Consider the following 16,911-nt stretch of genomic DNA (forward strand, 5'->3'; position numbering starts at 1 on the left):
TTAAAATCTTGTCTTTCCCAGAGATCTTTCTAGAGAAATGAGGTGGAAATTTCTCTCTCACTGCCCCTCACCTTCAGGATAGAATATTTCTGGAGATATCAGAGAAGAGTTGATGCTTCCAGACCTCCAGTGCTGAGAACATATAGGGGTGCATGACCTCTCCATGGAACGTTTGGGACCACTTTCTCTGACACTCCACCTGACCCCTGTCCTATGATAAGAGACAGTGGCCCCCATCTCTCTTCTCTGGGTCTAGGCCATGACTCCTGAAGGTCCTTCAACCCTGTCGCCCTATCCCAGGGCTAGCCTTAGCCCACCCCATGACTCTTTCTCCTTTCTTTGTTCTCTCATCTGCTTCTCCTTAGAACTATGAAGTCAGGGGCATGCTGACCTTAGGGCAACTAGGTGGTACAGTGGATAGACCATCAAGCCAGGTGTCAGGAGGTCCTGAGGTCAAACATGACCCCAGACACATATTGTGTGACAAGTCACTGCCTCAGTTTCCTCAGCTATAAAAGGGTGAGGTATGAGAATCAAGAGACAATAATCATTAAAATAATCAAACATAGTGAAATATAAATGTTAGCTGTCATATACTATTTGTCGGATAGGTCATCTCTTCTAGCTCAATCGGCACCCAATTCAGGGGACTGATTCCCCTTTACAGCACACACACACACACACACACACACACACACACATTTCTTCTCTTGAATTCTCACCCTCATGATGTCTTCTTTGTTCCCTTTCTCCTCCATCCCCAGATGCATTGACCCATATAGAATGAAAATAGCTCCCTGACCACCTGTATTTTCAGTTTGATGTTTTTATTTCTCTCTGTCTCAGAAATAACATCCCCCCAATCTCTACATGAGCCAAGGCATAGGCTTGGGGATTAGAAACTGAATTAAGACTTTAGGAAAGGAAAGGCAACTAGGTGGGGCAGTGGATAGAGCACCAGCCCTGGAGTAAGGAGGACCTCAGTTCAAATCCTATCTCAAACACTTAATTATCTATCTGTGTCAAATTGACAAAGTCGCTTAACTCCATTGCCTTACAAAAAAAAAATGACTTCAGGGAAGGGACTGACAGAGAGAAGTCAGCTCCCTTACTGTATCCCTGCCTAGGCACTCTCTGGATATCCTCTCTTTTGACGTGGGGCCTTCTTGGAACATGGAACAAAAGCTGGGGTTTGGAATTAGTCCAGGGAGAGGAAGAAAGGATAGACAAGAACAGAGTAGAAAGGACTTGAGACTACATATGTGAAATGGAGTGACTGGAGAGCACAGATAGTTGGAGCATGTGCTCTATGTACATGACATGTCTGTGGATAGGTAGGAAGGAGAGGGATTGGGCACAGGCTTCTGAAAGTACAGCAAGCAAGGAAGGGATCACAGTGGAGGTGGCAGGAGATCTCCTAAGTCCTAGCTAAAAACTTTCCAGCATTAATTGCAGGGCAGAGTGTGATGGATCATTGAGCAGCTGATCAGACATGCACAGTCCTAGGCACCAGGCACTACTTTCTTCAGATTGGCCCCATGAAAGACTGTCCAGGTAAGAGGCTTCTTGATCTGCAGGGTCAATGCTTCAGAGTCACATACTCCACCCTTTCCTGCACAGTGGGCCTCCCTCTTTCCCCAAACAGAATCAGTTCTGAGTAATGTAATCCATCTTCTTCTGGAGGAGGCTGTGGCATCACATTCTCATAATCGCCCTGGGAGGGAAAGAGAGGGCCATGAACATCCTTGGTCATCTTCCCAGTCCCTCTTTCTCCACTGTCATTTCTTCCTCTTTCTCCTCAGACCTCACACTCTGCCCGCCCTCTGTGTTCTTAATTCACATTTCTGCTCAGAGAATCTGAGGTGTGTTCCTTTCCTGAGAGAAGGAGCTAAGGAGAAGCAATGAGCACAGTGCTTCTGTCTGTAGGTCTTGGTGGTCCTCATCAGTTTCTCAGCTGAAGGATAATGGGACCTCTGCTCAGACTTAGAAGCCATTTTAGGCTTTCTCCACCCTCTTCAGCTTCCCTGCCTCCTTACCCTATGGGGTTTCTGTACCACAGCATAGGTGACACTTTGATCCTTGGTTTGAAGACTGACTGGTGAGGTCTCCAGATACCTAGGTAAGAGGACAATGAAAGCAGGCTTAAGGAAACCTCCCCTTTGCCTCCCAATCACCTCCCAGTCCATGGCCTACCTCTACCCAGCCCTGCCACCTTGTCCTTGGCTCTCTTTACAAGATCCAAGCATCCCAAGGTCCCTCTATTTCTCCGAGTGTCTCTGATCTCTAATGCTCACATTCACCTTCTTCTCTCTGTGGGCCTTTCCTCCTCCTCCTCCTTCCGCAGCACACCTTCATTTCTATTTCCAGTTAGGCCTTCCTCTCCACCCTTCACTATCCTTCCTCTTCCCCACCCTCCCCAGTACCCAGCTCCTGGTACTCACAGAGCCCCAGGAGGAAGCTGCAAAGTGGCATAATCACTCCTCTCCTCCACTGCAGGATTGTAATAACCCAAGGGCTGGGGAGGTGCTGTGGAGTGGGGCCTCCTTATCTGAAAAGGAAATGAAGCTTCAACCCCAGCCTTTCTCCTGGCCCTCCCCCAATCTTGATTCCCCAGCATCTGCCCACCTCTCTAGCCAGGGTCTCTCCACAGCAATGGCATAAATTACCACTCATTTTTGTGTCCTGCTCTGAGGTCACAAAGCATTTTGAATGTACTTTTAAAATCTGATTCTCACATCACCTCTGGGAGGTTAGTAATTGGAGTACTCAGTCTTCTTTGACAGATTTAGAAACTAAGGCGAAGGTAGCTCAGTCATTTGTTGAGAGTCATTCAGCCAATAATTCCCAGAACTGAGACTTGAACTGAGGTCTTCAGACCCCAAGCCCACTCCCCTTTTCCCATTAGGCTGTCTCTAATACTGCCCCATCACATCTCCTGTTGTACTACCAGCTCCCAGGAGTGGCTGCCCTCAGTTCTCTTGCCCTCCATCCCCTCAGCCCCCTTAGCCCCCTTGTCCTTTCTCCCTACCTTCTTTTTCCTGATAAAGAAAGAGCCCTGTCTGCTGGGCTGCTCCTGAAAAAATTGCTCGCCTCTGATCTTCTTCCAACTGGAAGCAAAAGAGCATGAAGAGGTGAGAGGTGAATCCCAGGACCCAGAGCACCTGGGTTTGAAAAGAGACCCCAAAGGTAAGCTCACCATCGTATAAACTGGAACCCCAGCAGGGCCAGGCAGAGGATAGCCAGGCACACCCCAAGTCCCAAGCCAGTTCGCTTGCCAATGGTCTCTGGGCTGTCTGAAGAAAGAAGGAAAGATTCTGTGTGGATGCAGCTACTTGTTAATCATTGGGTTCTGCCATGGCATTGGTCTGGCCATGTTCTCTCATTTAGCCTGTCTCTGTCTGGCTCCATCAGTCAGCCATCCTTGTTCTCAGTTTGTTACCCCATAGATGAGGGACTGTTGGTGCTGTCTTCAGAAGGGAGACAGAATCCCTCTGCCTAGGTGAAGCTCCCAGTCTGTTGGGGAGACAAAATCCTTCCCTTTGGGAAGCTCCTACATTTGAGAAAGGAGGTGGCAGGACATACACATGGGACAGTTCACCAATAGGGCAAAATAACAAGCACCAACTGAATTCTTGGGGCCAAGGTTTCACCTGGACGAGCTTCATGGGAAGAGGTGAGCTCTGAGTCAGGGGTACACTACCCTGGGGCAGGTAAATAGCCTCTGTGAAAACTTATCCAAAGAACTTGGCTAGAGTAGGGGAAACCTAGAGAACCAGGATATGGTGCAGGATTATCGCTCAGGATAAAAGCAGAGATAGGAACCTAAGGGTTGGGGAGGGCTTACAGTAGACAGTGAGAACAACAGGACTCGACTCCCCAGTGCCCAACTTGTTGGTCCCTTGACACCAATAAGCCCCGGATTGATGGGTCATCACAGGCCACAAGATCAATTTCCGACCAGAGTTATCAATCTTCTGCCCTTTCCAGTCAAACCAGGTGTAAAGGTTAATGGCTGGATTAGCATCAGCCTCACAGATCAGGACCACACTTGTCGTCTCCATCACTGTGTCACCTGGGACAATGGACACTTGAAGATGTCTGGGTGCATCTGCAAGGGAGCAGAAGAGTCAGAAAACCAAAGATTCATTCCCTGTTCTCCCTCCCTGGACCAAAGCATTGTACTTGGTCATTCTCCTTGCCCCTTTGAGATTCATTCATCCTGTCCTCCACACCCTGCCACTCACACTGGATTTTCAGATTCCATTCCAGAGAGTGGGCTTCTCCAATAGAGTTGGTGACGATGCAGGAGTATAATCCAGAGTCTTCTGGGGTGATGGAACTCCAGTTCAGGTACCTCCCCTCATGGAAGCGCTTCCCATTTTGAGTCCAGAAATAATGAACATTTCTAGGCTGACTGAAGCTGAAGTCACATCGAAGTTGGACTCGATCTCCAGATCGGATATCAGATTTGGGAGTTACCAGAATGACTTTAACATCTCTTGGGGCATCTAGGGAGAGAACTCAGAGCTGAGTTACCCTAGGTCCCAGGAGGCTTGTCTTCCTAGCCCTCCTAGGACCCAGGCTTCCTGACCAACTTCTTCCAGGTCTCCCTTCCAGGCTCTATTTTCCTTCCAGAATCCAAGGACCTAGTTTTCCAGTCCCCTCACCCTTTCTTGCCATCCTAATGAGTCAGTCTCTAGTCAAGTCATCTTGATAGCCTGGGTCTCTGTCTAAGCCCCTGAACATTTTGGTCCCAGTCCTCAGTTCTCCTTTTGGAGTTCCCTCAGGTAGCCTGCCCTCTAGCTCTCAGCTCTCACTTACAAACTCCTCTTACATTGTACATCCAGGCTGAGAGGGGCTGCTTGTGAACATTCAAAGCTACAGGCCCAGCAGGTGACTGTCTCGGCATTCCAGGGGATGTCATGGATAGTAAGATTCTTGGTAAAGGTTTCGTGTTTTCTAGAGAATGGTATCCTCCACTTGTATCTCCTAACGGGAGGGTTACTTTGATTGTAGGAACAGGACAGGGTCACAGAGTCGCCTTCTCTAATTGGTATCTGGCTACTGATAGTTATGGTCACTTCAGTGGGGGGATCTGCTGGGAGAGAAACAGAGAATTGAGCAGGGAACTCAGTCATCCTCCTGGCCCCTTCTATCCATACTTTCCACTCTTTTGCTATTCTCTTCTCTTCCCCCTCTCATTTAAAGAAGTGAATTGATGGCCTTGCTCAGCTACTCCACAGAAGAAGGGCAGAAGTTGCTCTCTCTACTTCCATTTAATCGAATGTTATGTTCTGCCCCCTATGGCATCGCTGTGTCTCCAGTCATGTGGACTGTGCCAATTAAGGAATTTATTAAAGCCTAGAGCAAAGTATAGCACTTTCTAGCTATGTGAAAATGGGTAAGTCACAGAACCTCCCCAAGCTTCAGTATCTTCATCTGCAAAATGGGTGTATATTTCTTCATGTTTTCCTCCCAGTGACCTCAGAACATTCAAAGGAGATATTGTATGTAAAGTATTCTATACACCATCAAGTGCTATAGAAATACCAACTAGTATGTTGTTATTAGTATGAATTAGGCATGGAGATAGTGGTAATGGGTTGTCCTTCACTCATGTCCCTGTCCAGGACTAGTTCTACCCATAACTCCTTGTTCCTCTCCAAGCAGCATTGCAAGACCAGCTTACACTGCACATCCAGCGTGGCTCTTTCACTGACTTTACCCAGGCCCTCACTATTCTCAGCTTGGCAGGTGTACTGGCCAGTGCGTTGCCGGGTGACCTCTTGGAATCTGAGCTTCTGGTTTGTCTCTCCATTAATCACTTCCTCATCTTGGTACCAGGTAAAAATGGTTGGAGGAGGATAGGCAAGGGTTCTACAAATCAGCTCCACCATATCGTTCTCCCTCACAGTGATGTCAACGGGGAAAACCTTGGAAAGCCTGGGGGAGTCTGGAGGAAGAGGAACATAGTTGGCATGAGGTCATTGAACAGCAAATCATTTCTCCCCATCAAATACTCTTCCCTGTAACCCCACACACATAGCAAAAAAACCAACAAAAAATAATAAACCATCGCGAATCATTCCTCCATTCTCCCATCTTACTCCAAAGACTCTCTAGTCCCTCCCTTAGTCCCCACCCCCATGAGCAGCTCACAGAGGACTTGGAGGTGCAATGGTTCTGATTTCCCCGGGCCCATTTCATTGACTGTCTCACAAGTGTAATTTCCAGTCTGCTGCCAATTCACGTTGTTCAGAACCAAATTTTCATCTTCATTCTGTTTATTCTCTCCATCCTTGTACCAGATGAAGGTGCCTCCTTGGATCTTGGGGTTGCTGCTTTGGAGCAGACACCTCAGAGTCACTGATTCTCCTTCCTTCACTTCCTGAAGGGTACTGGCCTTAATGGTTAACTTTGGGGTATCTAAAAGAGCAGAGAGAGTAAATCAAATGAAAAGAGAATCTGTCCAAGAGAGGGAGACACTGTGATCATTGAGAAGATTCAAAAGTCTGGGATTCTAGAAGCCTCCAGGAAAGATCCGTCCAGTCTAGATGGTCCCATGTCACTTAGGGATTGGGGTGGGGTGGGGGGGACACAGACATAGACCTGGATAATTATCTTAGGAAGAAAATCAAATGCGATTACACTTTTCAGATGAGATAACAGAGGCTCAGCAAGAGGAAGCTGCTTGCCCAAGCTAACCTAGGGCTTCAGCAGCAGTGTCACACATCCATCCCATCTGGATTGCCTCAAAGTCCAGCCTAGAATGCCCTAAACAAGTCTGCTTCTGGGAAAAAAGGCTCAGCTGAGGCACTAACTCCCTGAGGAAGCCTTTCTGTTCTCTCATCTCCTGGATTTACTTGTCTTTGTAGACCTGTCATCATATCCAGGTGGAATGGAAGCTTCCCAAGGGCAAGAACTCTATCCTCTCTCTCTGTATTATCATCCTTCAAACAGTTGATGCAAACAATTTGATACCCATTTATATCAAGCTTATGTGCCAGACTCTGCCAAGTGCTGCTGCTGCTACTACTCTACTAAGTCTACATAGAAAGGGAAAACCACAGTTCCTGCCCTCAAGAAGAAGTGTGTGTGTATGTGTGTGTGTGCGCGCGCGCTGAAGTGTTCATTAACCTAAACTGAACTGTATTCTATCATCTGTCTACCTTCGGCTCTATTAACTGAGACTGATATTAAAATAAGTCTGTGTGATCTCTGAGTTCAGTGACAGAGGACAGAAGGAGCTGGGCCCTGCCAGCATCCTGGTGTCTATGTGATGGGGAAGGGGGCAAGAGAGGAAGGCAGGAGGGTAGCCCATCCTTAGGTGTTGGTAATTGAGTTGCTCTGACTCCTCTCTGGGAAGACTGTTTGGGAAGATATTTGGGATTATGGAGATGATAACGACAGTGACTCTCCCAGCTGGGGAACAGGGGACTCACGAGACAACATGCTCAAGGACACTCACGCTTCACATCCAGCTGCACGGTCTTCTCAGAGAGAGTCTCATTAGCATGCTGGAGCTGGCAAGTCAACTCCTTGCCATGATGAGTCCAGTTGGGAGTGAATGTGAATTTGCTCTCTGTTGAGATCTTCTCAGCTTTCAAGGAGTATGAGTTTTTGACCTGCTGCGGTAGAGCTTTCTGCCCATCCAGGGTCCAGAGAAAGCTCACAGGATTCAAAGAACAGTAGTATTTCAGAAAGCACGTCACAGTTACCTGTTGGGACTCTTGGAGCTGCTGGGGAAGCTGAATGTAGGGTTGAGGTGCAGACTCTGAGGAAGAAAAGGAAGGAAGGTCTTGGATGGAAGGAGGAAGGGAGCCTCTGCTCTGATCTGGGAGGGCTGGACAAGGGGCCCCTCTGGCTGCGGGCAGCTGCCCAGTTAGTCCTCTCTATCTCATCATCCCCCCATTGCCCAGAGGCCCCTTTGCAAGGAGTAGTTGATTCACATCATGGAAATGTTGGCTTCTTGGTGGTTGATAACTTTGTAAATATTCATAGCAGTAGAAATAGTAGACACAATAACAAAAGTAGTAGTAGTAATCTAGGCCAACCTTCCTCACTGCATGGATGTGGAATTGAGTCCCAGAGAAGTGACAACTTTTTTTGTAACCATAATAAATAGGGGTAACAATAAGAGAAACTCTCCCATTTCTTTCATGCTTTTAAAGTTAAGGCATTTTGGTCACAAGAGTCCCACAAGGCGGGGTAGGTGGTGCAAGCCCACATTGTGGGTGCTCCTTCTCCCCTTCTTGAAATTATATTTTATCTCTGTCTTGCTCTTTGTACATGCTCTATTCCCTGCCCTCTCCTCTCCCCAGAATGTAAGCTCCTTGGAGATAAGGACCATTCAATTTTTCTCTGGCTCCCCAGCCTCTTACACAGTGGCTGGTACACAGTAAGTGCCTAATAAAGGATTGTTGAACTGGAATGAGTATTATACCCATTTCATAGAAAGGGATGTTCTATCTAGCCTTATTCATCCATCCAATGACAGGGACCCTACCCCCATCACACCAAGGCCTGTCAGTCAGACTAGGAGCTTTTTGTGCCTTCAAGCCAAGGCCCAGCCCAGGTCTGCTCATGATTGCAGAGTTTGCTCAGAGCAGACCCTGGCAGGCCTGGCTTAGTAGGGCAGCCCTTTACTGGAGTGCCATTCCTTCCCTTCCCAGGCCCCTCACCAGTGACGTTGAGTTTCACTTCGGTCATCCACTTAGTGTCCCAGACTTTCATCCTCAGTCCCAGTATTCCACTGTCATTGACCATCACCTTATGGATGAGCATGCTGCAGTTGTCTCTTCTATCTTTTCCCAGAAAATCTATCTTTCTGTTCATTCTGTCATTTTTCAGGTCGAAGAGGACAGACCCACTGAATTCCCTACTATGGTTATCAAACTGAGGATTTTGGTACAAGATAATGTGTTCTAGTGGTTGGTTGATATTGATGATCTTGTAGCTGCAGGGGATCTGGACACACATGCCTTCCCAAGCGTAGAGCTCAGCTGGTCGACTGACCACCCATTGAGGATTTTTACAGAGACCCCGAGCCAGGAATCCTAGAGCCCCAAAGGCAGGCAGGAAAGAAAGAAAGGGAGAGAGAGTCAAGGGGCAGGAGCAGATTCTGCTCAGGGGATAATGAGAGAAAGAACACAAGACAATTACCCAAAGACTAGATGCATGTGTATAACCAAGCTGAGAAAGAGGAAGAGGACCTGAGACTGGGAGAGCCCCTTAAAGAGCAGCGTTTCCCTGTCTCCTGTGAAAACGGCTTCCCCCACCCTCTCTCCCATGGTGTCCTCTTACCTAAACCCTCTCTCCCTCCTCAGTTCCTGCCCCAGGTACTAGCAACTGTCCTTACCAACAGCCAGAAATGAAAGATGGAGAAGGCTCATGATGGCACCCCTGGCCTGGTCAGAGGTCCTGAAAAGGGAAAATCCATTTTTAGGTTAGTCACTCATTTTCTCCAGGATGACTTCCTTGGTTGCTCCCATCCAGTTCTGATCATCACTTTCCTTCTGAGACCTCTTTATCTGGAGTGGTGTGCCTGGAGAACATATGCTGTCTTCATCTGTGGCTGTAGTTCTGTCTGGATTCATCCCTCCTTTGTGTGATCGAGGAGAGGAGGCCCATTTATAGGTGGGTGGGTATCTTGACTCTCTCTATTAGATTGGGAGTCAGGGAATAGATTCCTTCTCCCATTTTTCTCTTTTCCCTGTGACATTCAATCTAGAATTCTGCAAAGGGAAAGTGTACTTACCAAGTCCAAGAGAGGATGAAGGCATGATGAGGAGGGCCCTTAGTTCTCCTACTCCTCAACCCCCCCCCCCAGCAACTATTTCACTTTCTGAAGGCACACACATTGCCTCTCTTGTCCCTGGTTATGATATTTGCATAAAGTTAAATTTGTCTATTTACATGGCAGGTGCCTTTAGCATGGCCCCTTTGGTCCCTTGGGGAATGACCAGGATGTGCCAATAGAGTATGTCTCCTGTCACATCAGATTCACTCCCATCTCCACCCTTTCTGCCCTTCTCCTGTGGTTCCTCTCCTAAAGCTTGTTTTAAAAAAAAAGTTTAAAAAGGAGCTTGTTTGGGTCAAGTCCTGGGGTAAAATATGCTGAGTAGGGACAGACAGGCTGTAGGGTGCAAGATTATGCTTTGGGATAAATAGAACTCAAAAAGTTAGAAGTGGAGAGAGATTCTAACTAACCCTGCCAAATCCTACCACCTCTAGGGCTCCCACAGAAGGGTGATCCCTAGGATAAATGAGTCCATACCACAGTCATGATCATAGTTCTCATTCATTAGACCCAACCTTAGCCAACAGTGCTGAGTCCCCAAAGTCCTTAGTTCTGGACCAGGTCCACATCTGCCATACCCTGGTAGGTCCTGAGTCCTCAGTCCAGACCCCAGGGGAAGAAGGAAGAACAAAGGGCAACTTGTCCCTGTTTGAGGCAACCAGGAATCGCCAGGCTCAAAACCAATAAAGGGATGATCCCACCTTAGGATAGTGATGGAGGGGAAAAGGAGGTTGGGGTAAATCAGAACCTAGACATGGAGGACTTGTTGGTTTTAGAACAACATCAAGGAGAGGGAGGTTAGGACCAACCAAGAAGGAGACTTGACTCTGGAGGCAGCCAGAGAGAAAGGGTAAGCAACAAACATAGGATAAGGAAAGAGTAGGAAGCCTTTTTACCTGCTCCTCGTACATTCTCTGTTTCTCCCTCCTTATGGATGAGAACAGCTGCAATGAGAAAGAAGAAGTTCTTTGGTTTTGACCTCTGCTTTTGACTCAGTCAGTCTCCCCACCCTCTGGGTATCAGAGGACAAATCTGAAAGTTTTAATGAAGTGAGAAGAGAAAGAATTGGGAGTGAAGGAGAATGACTAATTTACATAGATGCAGGTCCTGATTATTCAGTTGGTGGATTGTACAGGGTGAAATGTGTTTAATATCAGGTTTGTTGCCCCTGGCCACCTTGTTTTTGTTTTTTATTTATTTTTGGTTTTTGTCCTTCATTCTTTTTTGTTCATTTTTTTTTGCAAGGCAGTGGGGTTAAGTGACTTGCCCAAAGTCACACAGCTAGGCAATTATTAAGTGTCTGAGTCTGGATTTGAACTCAGGTCCTCCTGACTCCAGGGCCAGTGCTCTATTCACTGCACCACTTAGCTGTCCTTGTCCTTCATTCTTGAAGAAAACCATAACATCTGGGAGGCAACGCTATGACAAGCACATAAATTGGATTTGACTAGGGGGGGGGCGGTATGCTAAGTCACCAGCCTCACTTTCTCCTCCAGAGTCATCTGAGTCCAGTGGTCAGATATGAATCAGGATGATTGGAGATGGCCCTGGATGTGAGGCAATCAGGGTTAAGTGACTTGACCAAGGTCACACAGCTAGTAAATGAAGCTGGATTCAAATTCTTATCCTCCTGACTCCCAAGCAAGGGCTGTATCCGCTGTGCCACCCAGCTGCCCAGTTTGGCCACCTTAATGTGCCTTTCTTTGTTTTTCAGTTCCTTTCAGTTCCTTTCTTTGTTTTGCTTTCTCTACCAACATAGCTCAGGAAACAAATTCATTTCAGTACAATCTATAAACCATGGTAATTTAAAGACCCATGGTTTAAAAAATTGTATTGTGAATTTTTTGTTGTTGTTGTTGAGCCATTTCAATTGTATCTGATTCTTTGTGACCCCATTTGGGTTTTCTTGGCAAAGATACTGTAGTGGTTTGCCAGGGTACTTTACAGATGAGGAAACTGAGGCAAATAGGATTAAATGACTTGCCCACAGTCATACAACCAGGAAGTGTCTGAGGTCAGGTTTGGACTCAGGAAGATGAGTCTTCCTAAATCTAAGCCCAGCACTTTATGCACTAATGGTGCCATCCCACTGCCCCATTGTGGATTATCCATCATTGGGGCAACTGAATGGTGCAGTGGGTAGAGTGCCGGCCCTGAAGTCAGGAGGACCTGAGTTCAAATATGACCTCAGACACTTCCTAGCTTTGTGACTTTGGTCAAGTCACTTAATCCTGATTGCCTCACATCCAGGATCATCTCTAGATGTCCTGATTCATATCTGGCAGCTGGACTCAGGTGACTCTGGAAGAGAAAGTGAGGTTAAGTGTGACTTAGCATAGCACCCCCTCAATCAAATCCAATTCACTTGCTTGTCATAGAATCACTTCCCTGATAGTAAGCATGGTCTTCTGGAAAACAAAGAACAAACATCATCAATGACAGCAGCAGCAGCAGCATCTGTTATTTTAAAATTATCCATTATCACCAGAGGGCAGAACTAGAATGGGGTAGAAATTACAGAAAGAGCCCCTTTGATGTTGAATTAGCTTCTAGCCTTTCAGGCAAAGGTTGGATAGCCATTTGCTGGATTCTTAGTTAGGGATTGGTTGACCTTTGAGGTTTCTTCCAACTTTGACATTCTGAGAGTTTCCCCCATTTGAAAAGATAACTGAAAAGTTGTTGGTTGTTGGTTTTCATTTTCACAATGGCCCTGAAAAAAAAAACAATTTCTGTATAGAGAAAGTATCTTATACTGAGAGTGATTTGAAGATAAAGGTTTTCTGCATTAGAAATCATTTGATTCATCAATGGCCTGATCATTTTTTCTAAGTGGAGACAAATTGAGGCCAAGTTATACAGATCCTATTTGGGGGAGGGGGGAGTTCTGCTCCTTTTCATTTTTCTGTCTCTGCAAATGCTACTAAGAAAAAAAAATGAAGAAGAAGAGGAATTGTGAGGGGATAAGCAGCAGGTGGGAGATGATGGCTAGGGAGACTGGCTTCATCCACACTTCATCTGCAGTGGTCAGAGTGACCACTGCAGTACTGGACTATCTCTTTCCTCTCTCTGGACATCATCTTCCTCCTTGGATTTTCCTGACTTTCTGCTTCAGCTGCCTTCATGGCTGTTAGAGCAAATTGTTCTCATCCACCCATTCCTCCAGGGAAGTCCTTATATGCTTGGGTAGACATCCCCCTAACTCACTAATGAGTGTGAAACCTGTCAGTTCCCCTCAGTCTGGTTTAGCCCATCGAAGTGTGGTTGCTGTGAGAGTTGGGTGGCAGGTAGACACCAAAGTTAAGATGAGCAGCCCAAAACACTCCAAATATTTGGATATATATATATATATATATATATATATATATATATATATATCAAATAAATACAGGATAATTGGGAAGACTAGCAACCAAAAGGATCTTTGAAGGAAACTGGCAATTTTGAAAAGCAGAGGTAGGAGGAAGGGCATTCCAGGCATGAGAGACAGACTAGACAAAGGCACTGAGATGAGAGAGGGAGCATTTTTGTGTGGGATAAAGACAGCTAGGCTGCATGGGGGGGGGGGGGTAATTTATAAGAAAGGTAGATTAGAATCAGGTTATGAATGGCTTTAAATGCCAGATAGGGAGAAATGTGTATTCAGTCTTGGAGACAAGAGGAAATCCTTGAAGTTTATTGAGTTATGGGTTTCTGGCACAAGTCTCAATCAACTGATCCTAAGGGGGAAAAAACTGCACCTGGAGAGTGCTCACTCACATGGAGTACAATTCTGCTCTGCTGCATTCCAGTCTGTCTTCTAAAGGCAAAGCAGTAAACATGAAAGAGCTAGGCTTTGAGCTCATTTTTATAGACCTTGGGAATGGTGTCTGATGAATGTGTAACAACAAGGTGCTAGAGCAAGAGAGACAGACAGAAAGACTGAAAGAGGCAGACAGTCAGGAATGGAGAAAGAAAGAAGGAAGGGAAGGAAGGAAGGAAGGAAGGAAGGAAGGAAGGAAGGAAGGAAGGAAGGAAGAGAAAGGGGAAGGAAAGAAGAAAGGAAGGGAGCAAAGAAAGAGGAAAGGAAGAGGAGGGGAAAAGAAGAAAGAGGAGGGGGAGAAAATGGGAAAGAAAGGGGAAGGAAGCAAAAAGAGGGAAGAGCAACATTTTAGTATTTGCTTATATTTACTGTGCTAAGCGCTGTGATTACAAAAACAAGTTTGAGACAGCTCCTGCCCTGGAAGAATGCATAGGGGAAGATAACATGTATCATGTCATCATGGTCAGGGAATATTATTTTGGTCTGGGAAGTTATAAGATTGACAAATGAAACTATAAGCACTGTTGTTTGTTTACCATTCTCAGAGCAGGACAGAGAAAACCAGGGGTCAAGTCAGCAATCTGGCCTTAATTGTTTTAACACATGCCAGATATTTTGCCAAAGCCTGAGAATACAAAGAAAGGCAAAAAAAAAAAAAAAAAAGATAATTCCTGCCTTCAAAGAGCTTCTATTCTAATGGGAATGGCAGGCAGCAAGGAAAAACCACATAAATAATCCCAAGATTTATGCAGACTACTTGAAAGACATTAGTAATAGAGAGGAATGGGAAAGGTCTCCTAGAATTGGATGGGATTTGATGGAAGAAAGTCAGGGAACCTAAAGGGAACCCATGGTTAGAATGTCAAGCATTTCAGGTGTGGGAGGCAGCTATCAAAAAAGCAGATAGAAGGGTAGCTAGGTGGCACAGTGGACAGAGCACTGGCCCTGGAATCAGGAGTACCTGAGTTCAAATCTGGCCTCAGATACTTAATAATTAACTAGCTATGTGACCTTGGGCAAGTCACTTAACCCCATTGCCTTGCAAAAATCAAACAAAAAAAAAGACTCACAAAAAAAGGCAGAGAGCAAGATGGAGTGTTATGTTTAAGGAATTGAAAGTTCAACTGTAAGCCAATGTTGCTGAAGTGTGTGGGGCAACGTAAGGTGAAAGAAAATTGGGAAAGGTGGAAGGGACCAGGTTATGAAGAGATTTAAATGTTAAACAAGGATCATAAGGACACAGACATTTTCTCTAATCCCCATTTGAGAAATTACTATATTAAGTAGTTCTGCTTCCACAGAAATTGCCATATTGTGGGGGGGGGGGTCAAATATTACTAAAAAGGGAAACTTCCCTTGGAGAATGCTCTACTAAGCAGATAGAAATATCCTGTAACCTGTGTTGGGCCCCTAGCTATAGGTCAGGATGTGCAGAGTAGCTTGAATTCAAGAGATCATGCCCAGTCAAATTATTCTCTCACTTCTGCTCATGCTTAATTAACTTCATTATTATTAACTAACATACCCCGTGTGATGACAGAGAGCCATTAGCATAACGTGATATATGATCAGGGAGGGGGAACAGACCAAGAAGGATACAGAGTGGGAGTATAAGGAAAAGCTGTAACCCAAAAGAGTCTGGACCAATTCTGACTCTGATGGGAGGAGTAGGGCTGAACTAACGATATAACGCTTGGTCTCACTTCTGTATTGTGTGTGTCCCCCGAGGGTACCATGCATCTTCCTCTTAAGAGAATTGTAATAGTTTCATCACTCTGGCCTTAACTTAATTTCTGAGACAGGCCAGGACCATCTTACAACTGGGGAGGCAATGAGCCATGGCAGCACACTTGGGCAGACGCTCTAATCCTGCAGAGGGATTCCTGACTCAGTTTCCCATACCATACCTTCTCAAACCTCTCCAAAACAGAAATCCCCCCATTTTTTGGCAAGGTAAAGGGGTTAAGTGACATGCCCATGGTCACGTAACTATCTAATTATTGTCTGAGGCTGGATTTGACTCCACTTAACTCCAGAAACAGTAGTGCTCTATCCACTATACCATCAAGTTTCCCCAAAACAGAAATTATGGGTCAAAGAAGAAGCAACTTTAGCTATCTCTATGGTCTAAGACACACAGAATTCAAAGGAAAGTTTAAATAAAAGTTTAAATACATTTATTCTCTCTCTCTCTCTCTCTCTCTCTCTCTCTCTCTCTCTCTCTCTCTCTCACTGATACTCACTGCCCTAAGCTCACTCTAATACCTCCCCCTCACTTCTCACATTACCAGTCATGAGGCTGTATTAACAGACCCAAGGATACTATACTATACAGGCTTACATCAAAACCCACCCAAACAGCCCAGCTCCCCCGCCATCTTTACTGCACTAAGGAGGCCCTCCACCAGATTGCAGAAGTTTGCTCAGGCCTCAACAGTTGGTTTGGCCACAGTCCTTCAGTAGCATAAGCTTACTAGGCGCTACAACCCTGAAGCACCAGTTCAAAGCTCCAGTGCTAGGGAAAACAGACTTGAAACTACTCGTTCAGGTTAGAGACCTGAGGCATGGAGAGAGCAGACAGGTCAGCAGAGCAGGACACCCTGCATGTGGGGAGCAGTGCAGTGCTCTACCAACCTTGGGGAAAGAGCACACAGCATCAGCTAAGGGTGGTGGGTCTGACCCCAGAAGTCATCTGGGTCGGACGTCAAAACACTTGAGAGCTAACCCATGATCAGATGGCAGATTCAGGAAGTGAATGAGAGGAAAAATAAAGGGGGGGAAGAGACAAAATACTAAAGATTTCAGGAAGAAAACTTAAAGACCTTGAACATAAACAGATAAATCAACAGGACAAACATTACTGACAGAAGGAAATATGATCTCCAAAACTAGTAAATGAGATCAAGTATATATGAATAAATTCTGCAAAAAAAGAAAAAAAGAAAAATGATTTAACACTTGATGTACAAAGGGGCCTGTGGAAGTTGAAGAGAGCTTAGAACCACAACTCACTATTCCTGAATGATTTAAAAGATAAATGAGAATTATGAGAGTTGAATTTACATCCCAGAGAGCAAAGAATATCAAAGAGAATGGAAAAACTTGGATCTGCAATGACCAACCTCACAAAAGGATCAAAAGACCCAGAACAAGAGACTGGGGATGCAAATATACAGATATGAAAGACAATCTAGGAAAAGGAAAAAACATTAAGAGAAAATATACTCACAGGGCAGCTAGGTGGCACAGTGGCCAGAGCACCAGCCCTGGATTCAGGAGGACCTGAGTTCAAATGTGGCCTCAGACATTTAAT

At 45.7% G+C, this 16,911-nt stretch overlaps 1 protein-coding gene across 2 annotated transcripts; it reads right to left on the reverse strand.

The window, feature by feature from the left end:
- Positions 1–767: 767 nt before the first annotated feature.
- Positions 768–10,814, reverse strand: CD22 (CD22 molecule). Of its 2 annotated transcripts, none has more exons than XM_074218922.1 (14): positions 10,696–10,814; positions 9,359–9,420; positions 8,682–9,056; positions 7,469–7,774; positions 6,160–6,426; positions 5,690–5,953; positions 4,835–5,095; positions 4,245–4,508; positions 3,845–4,108; positions 3,197–3,293; positions 3,029–3,107; positions 2,442–2,548; positions 2,037–2,115; positions 768–1,714 (listed from the first exon to the last, which is right to left on the reverse strand). In XM_074218922.1, exons 2-14 carry the CDS (start codon positions 9,390–9,392, stop codon positions 1,580–1,582), a joined length of 2,532 nt encoding a protein of 843 aa, XP_074075023.1. In that variant the 5' UTR covers positions 9,393–9,420; positions 10,696–10,814; the 3' UTR covers positions 768–1,579. The 2 variants fall into 2 exon arrangements, with proteins under 2 accessions (XP_074075023.1, XP_074075022.1); XM_074218921.1 differs by lacking the exon at positions 10,696–10,814 and adding an exon at positions 9,758–10,675.
- Between the last annotated feature and the right edge of the window lie 6,097 nt (positions 10,815–16,911).

The sequence above is a fragment of the Macrotis lagotis genome, chromosome 1 (genome assembly GCF_037893015.1).
Source record: "Macrotis lagotis isolate mMagLag1 chromosome 1, bilby.v1.9.chrom.fasta, whole genome shotgun sequence".
NCBI classification, from domain to species: domain Eukaryota; kingdom Metazoa; phylum Chordata; class Mammalia; order Peramelemorphia; family Peramelidae; genus Macrotis; species Macrotis lagotis.

Coding starts and splice junctions, on each gene's coding strand:
- CD22 (XM_074218922.1), bottom strand. CDS start 9,392: ATGAGCCTTCTCCATCTTTCATTTCTGGCTGTTG. Junction 3,108..3,196: donor GGGTTCCAGTTTATACGATG/GTGAGCTTACCT, acceptor TTTTGCTTCCAG/TTGGAAGAAGATCAGAGGCG. Junction 2,116..2,441: donor CAGCTTCCTCCTGGGGCTCT/GTGAGTACCAGG, acceptor CCTCTTACCTAG/GTATCTGGAGACCTCACCAG.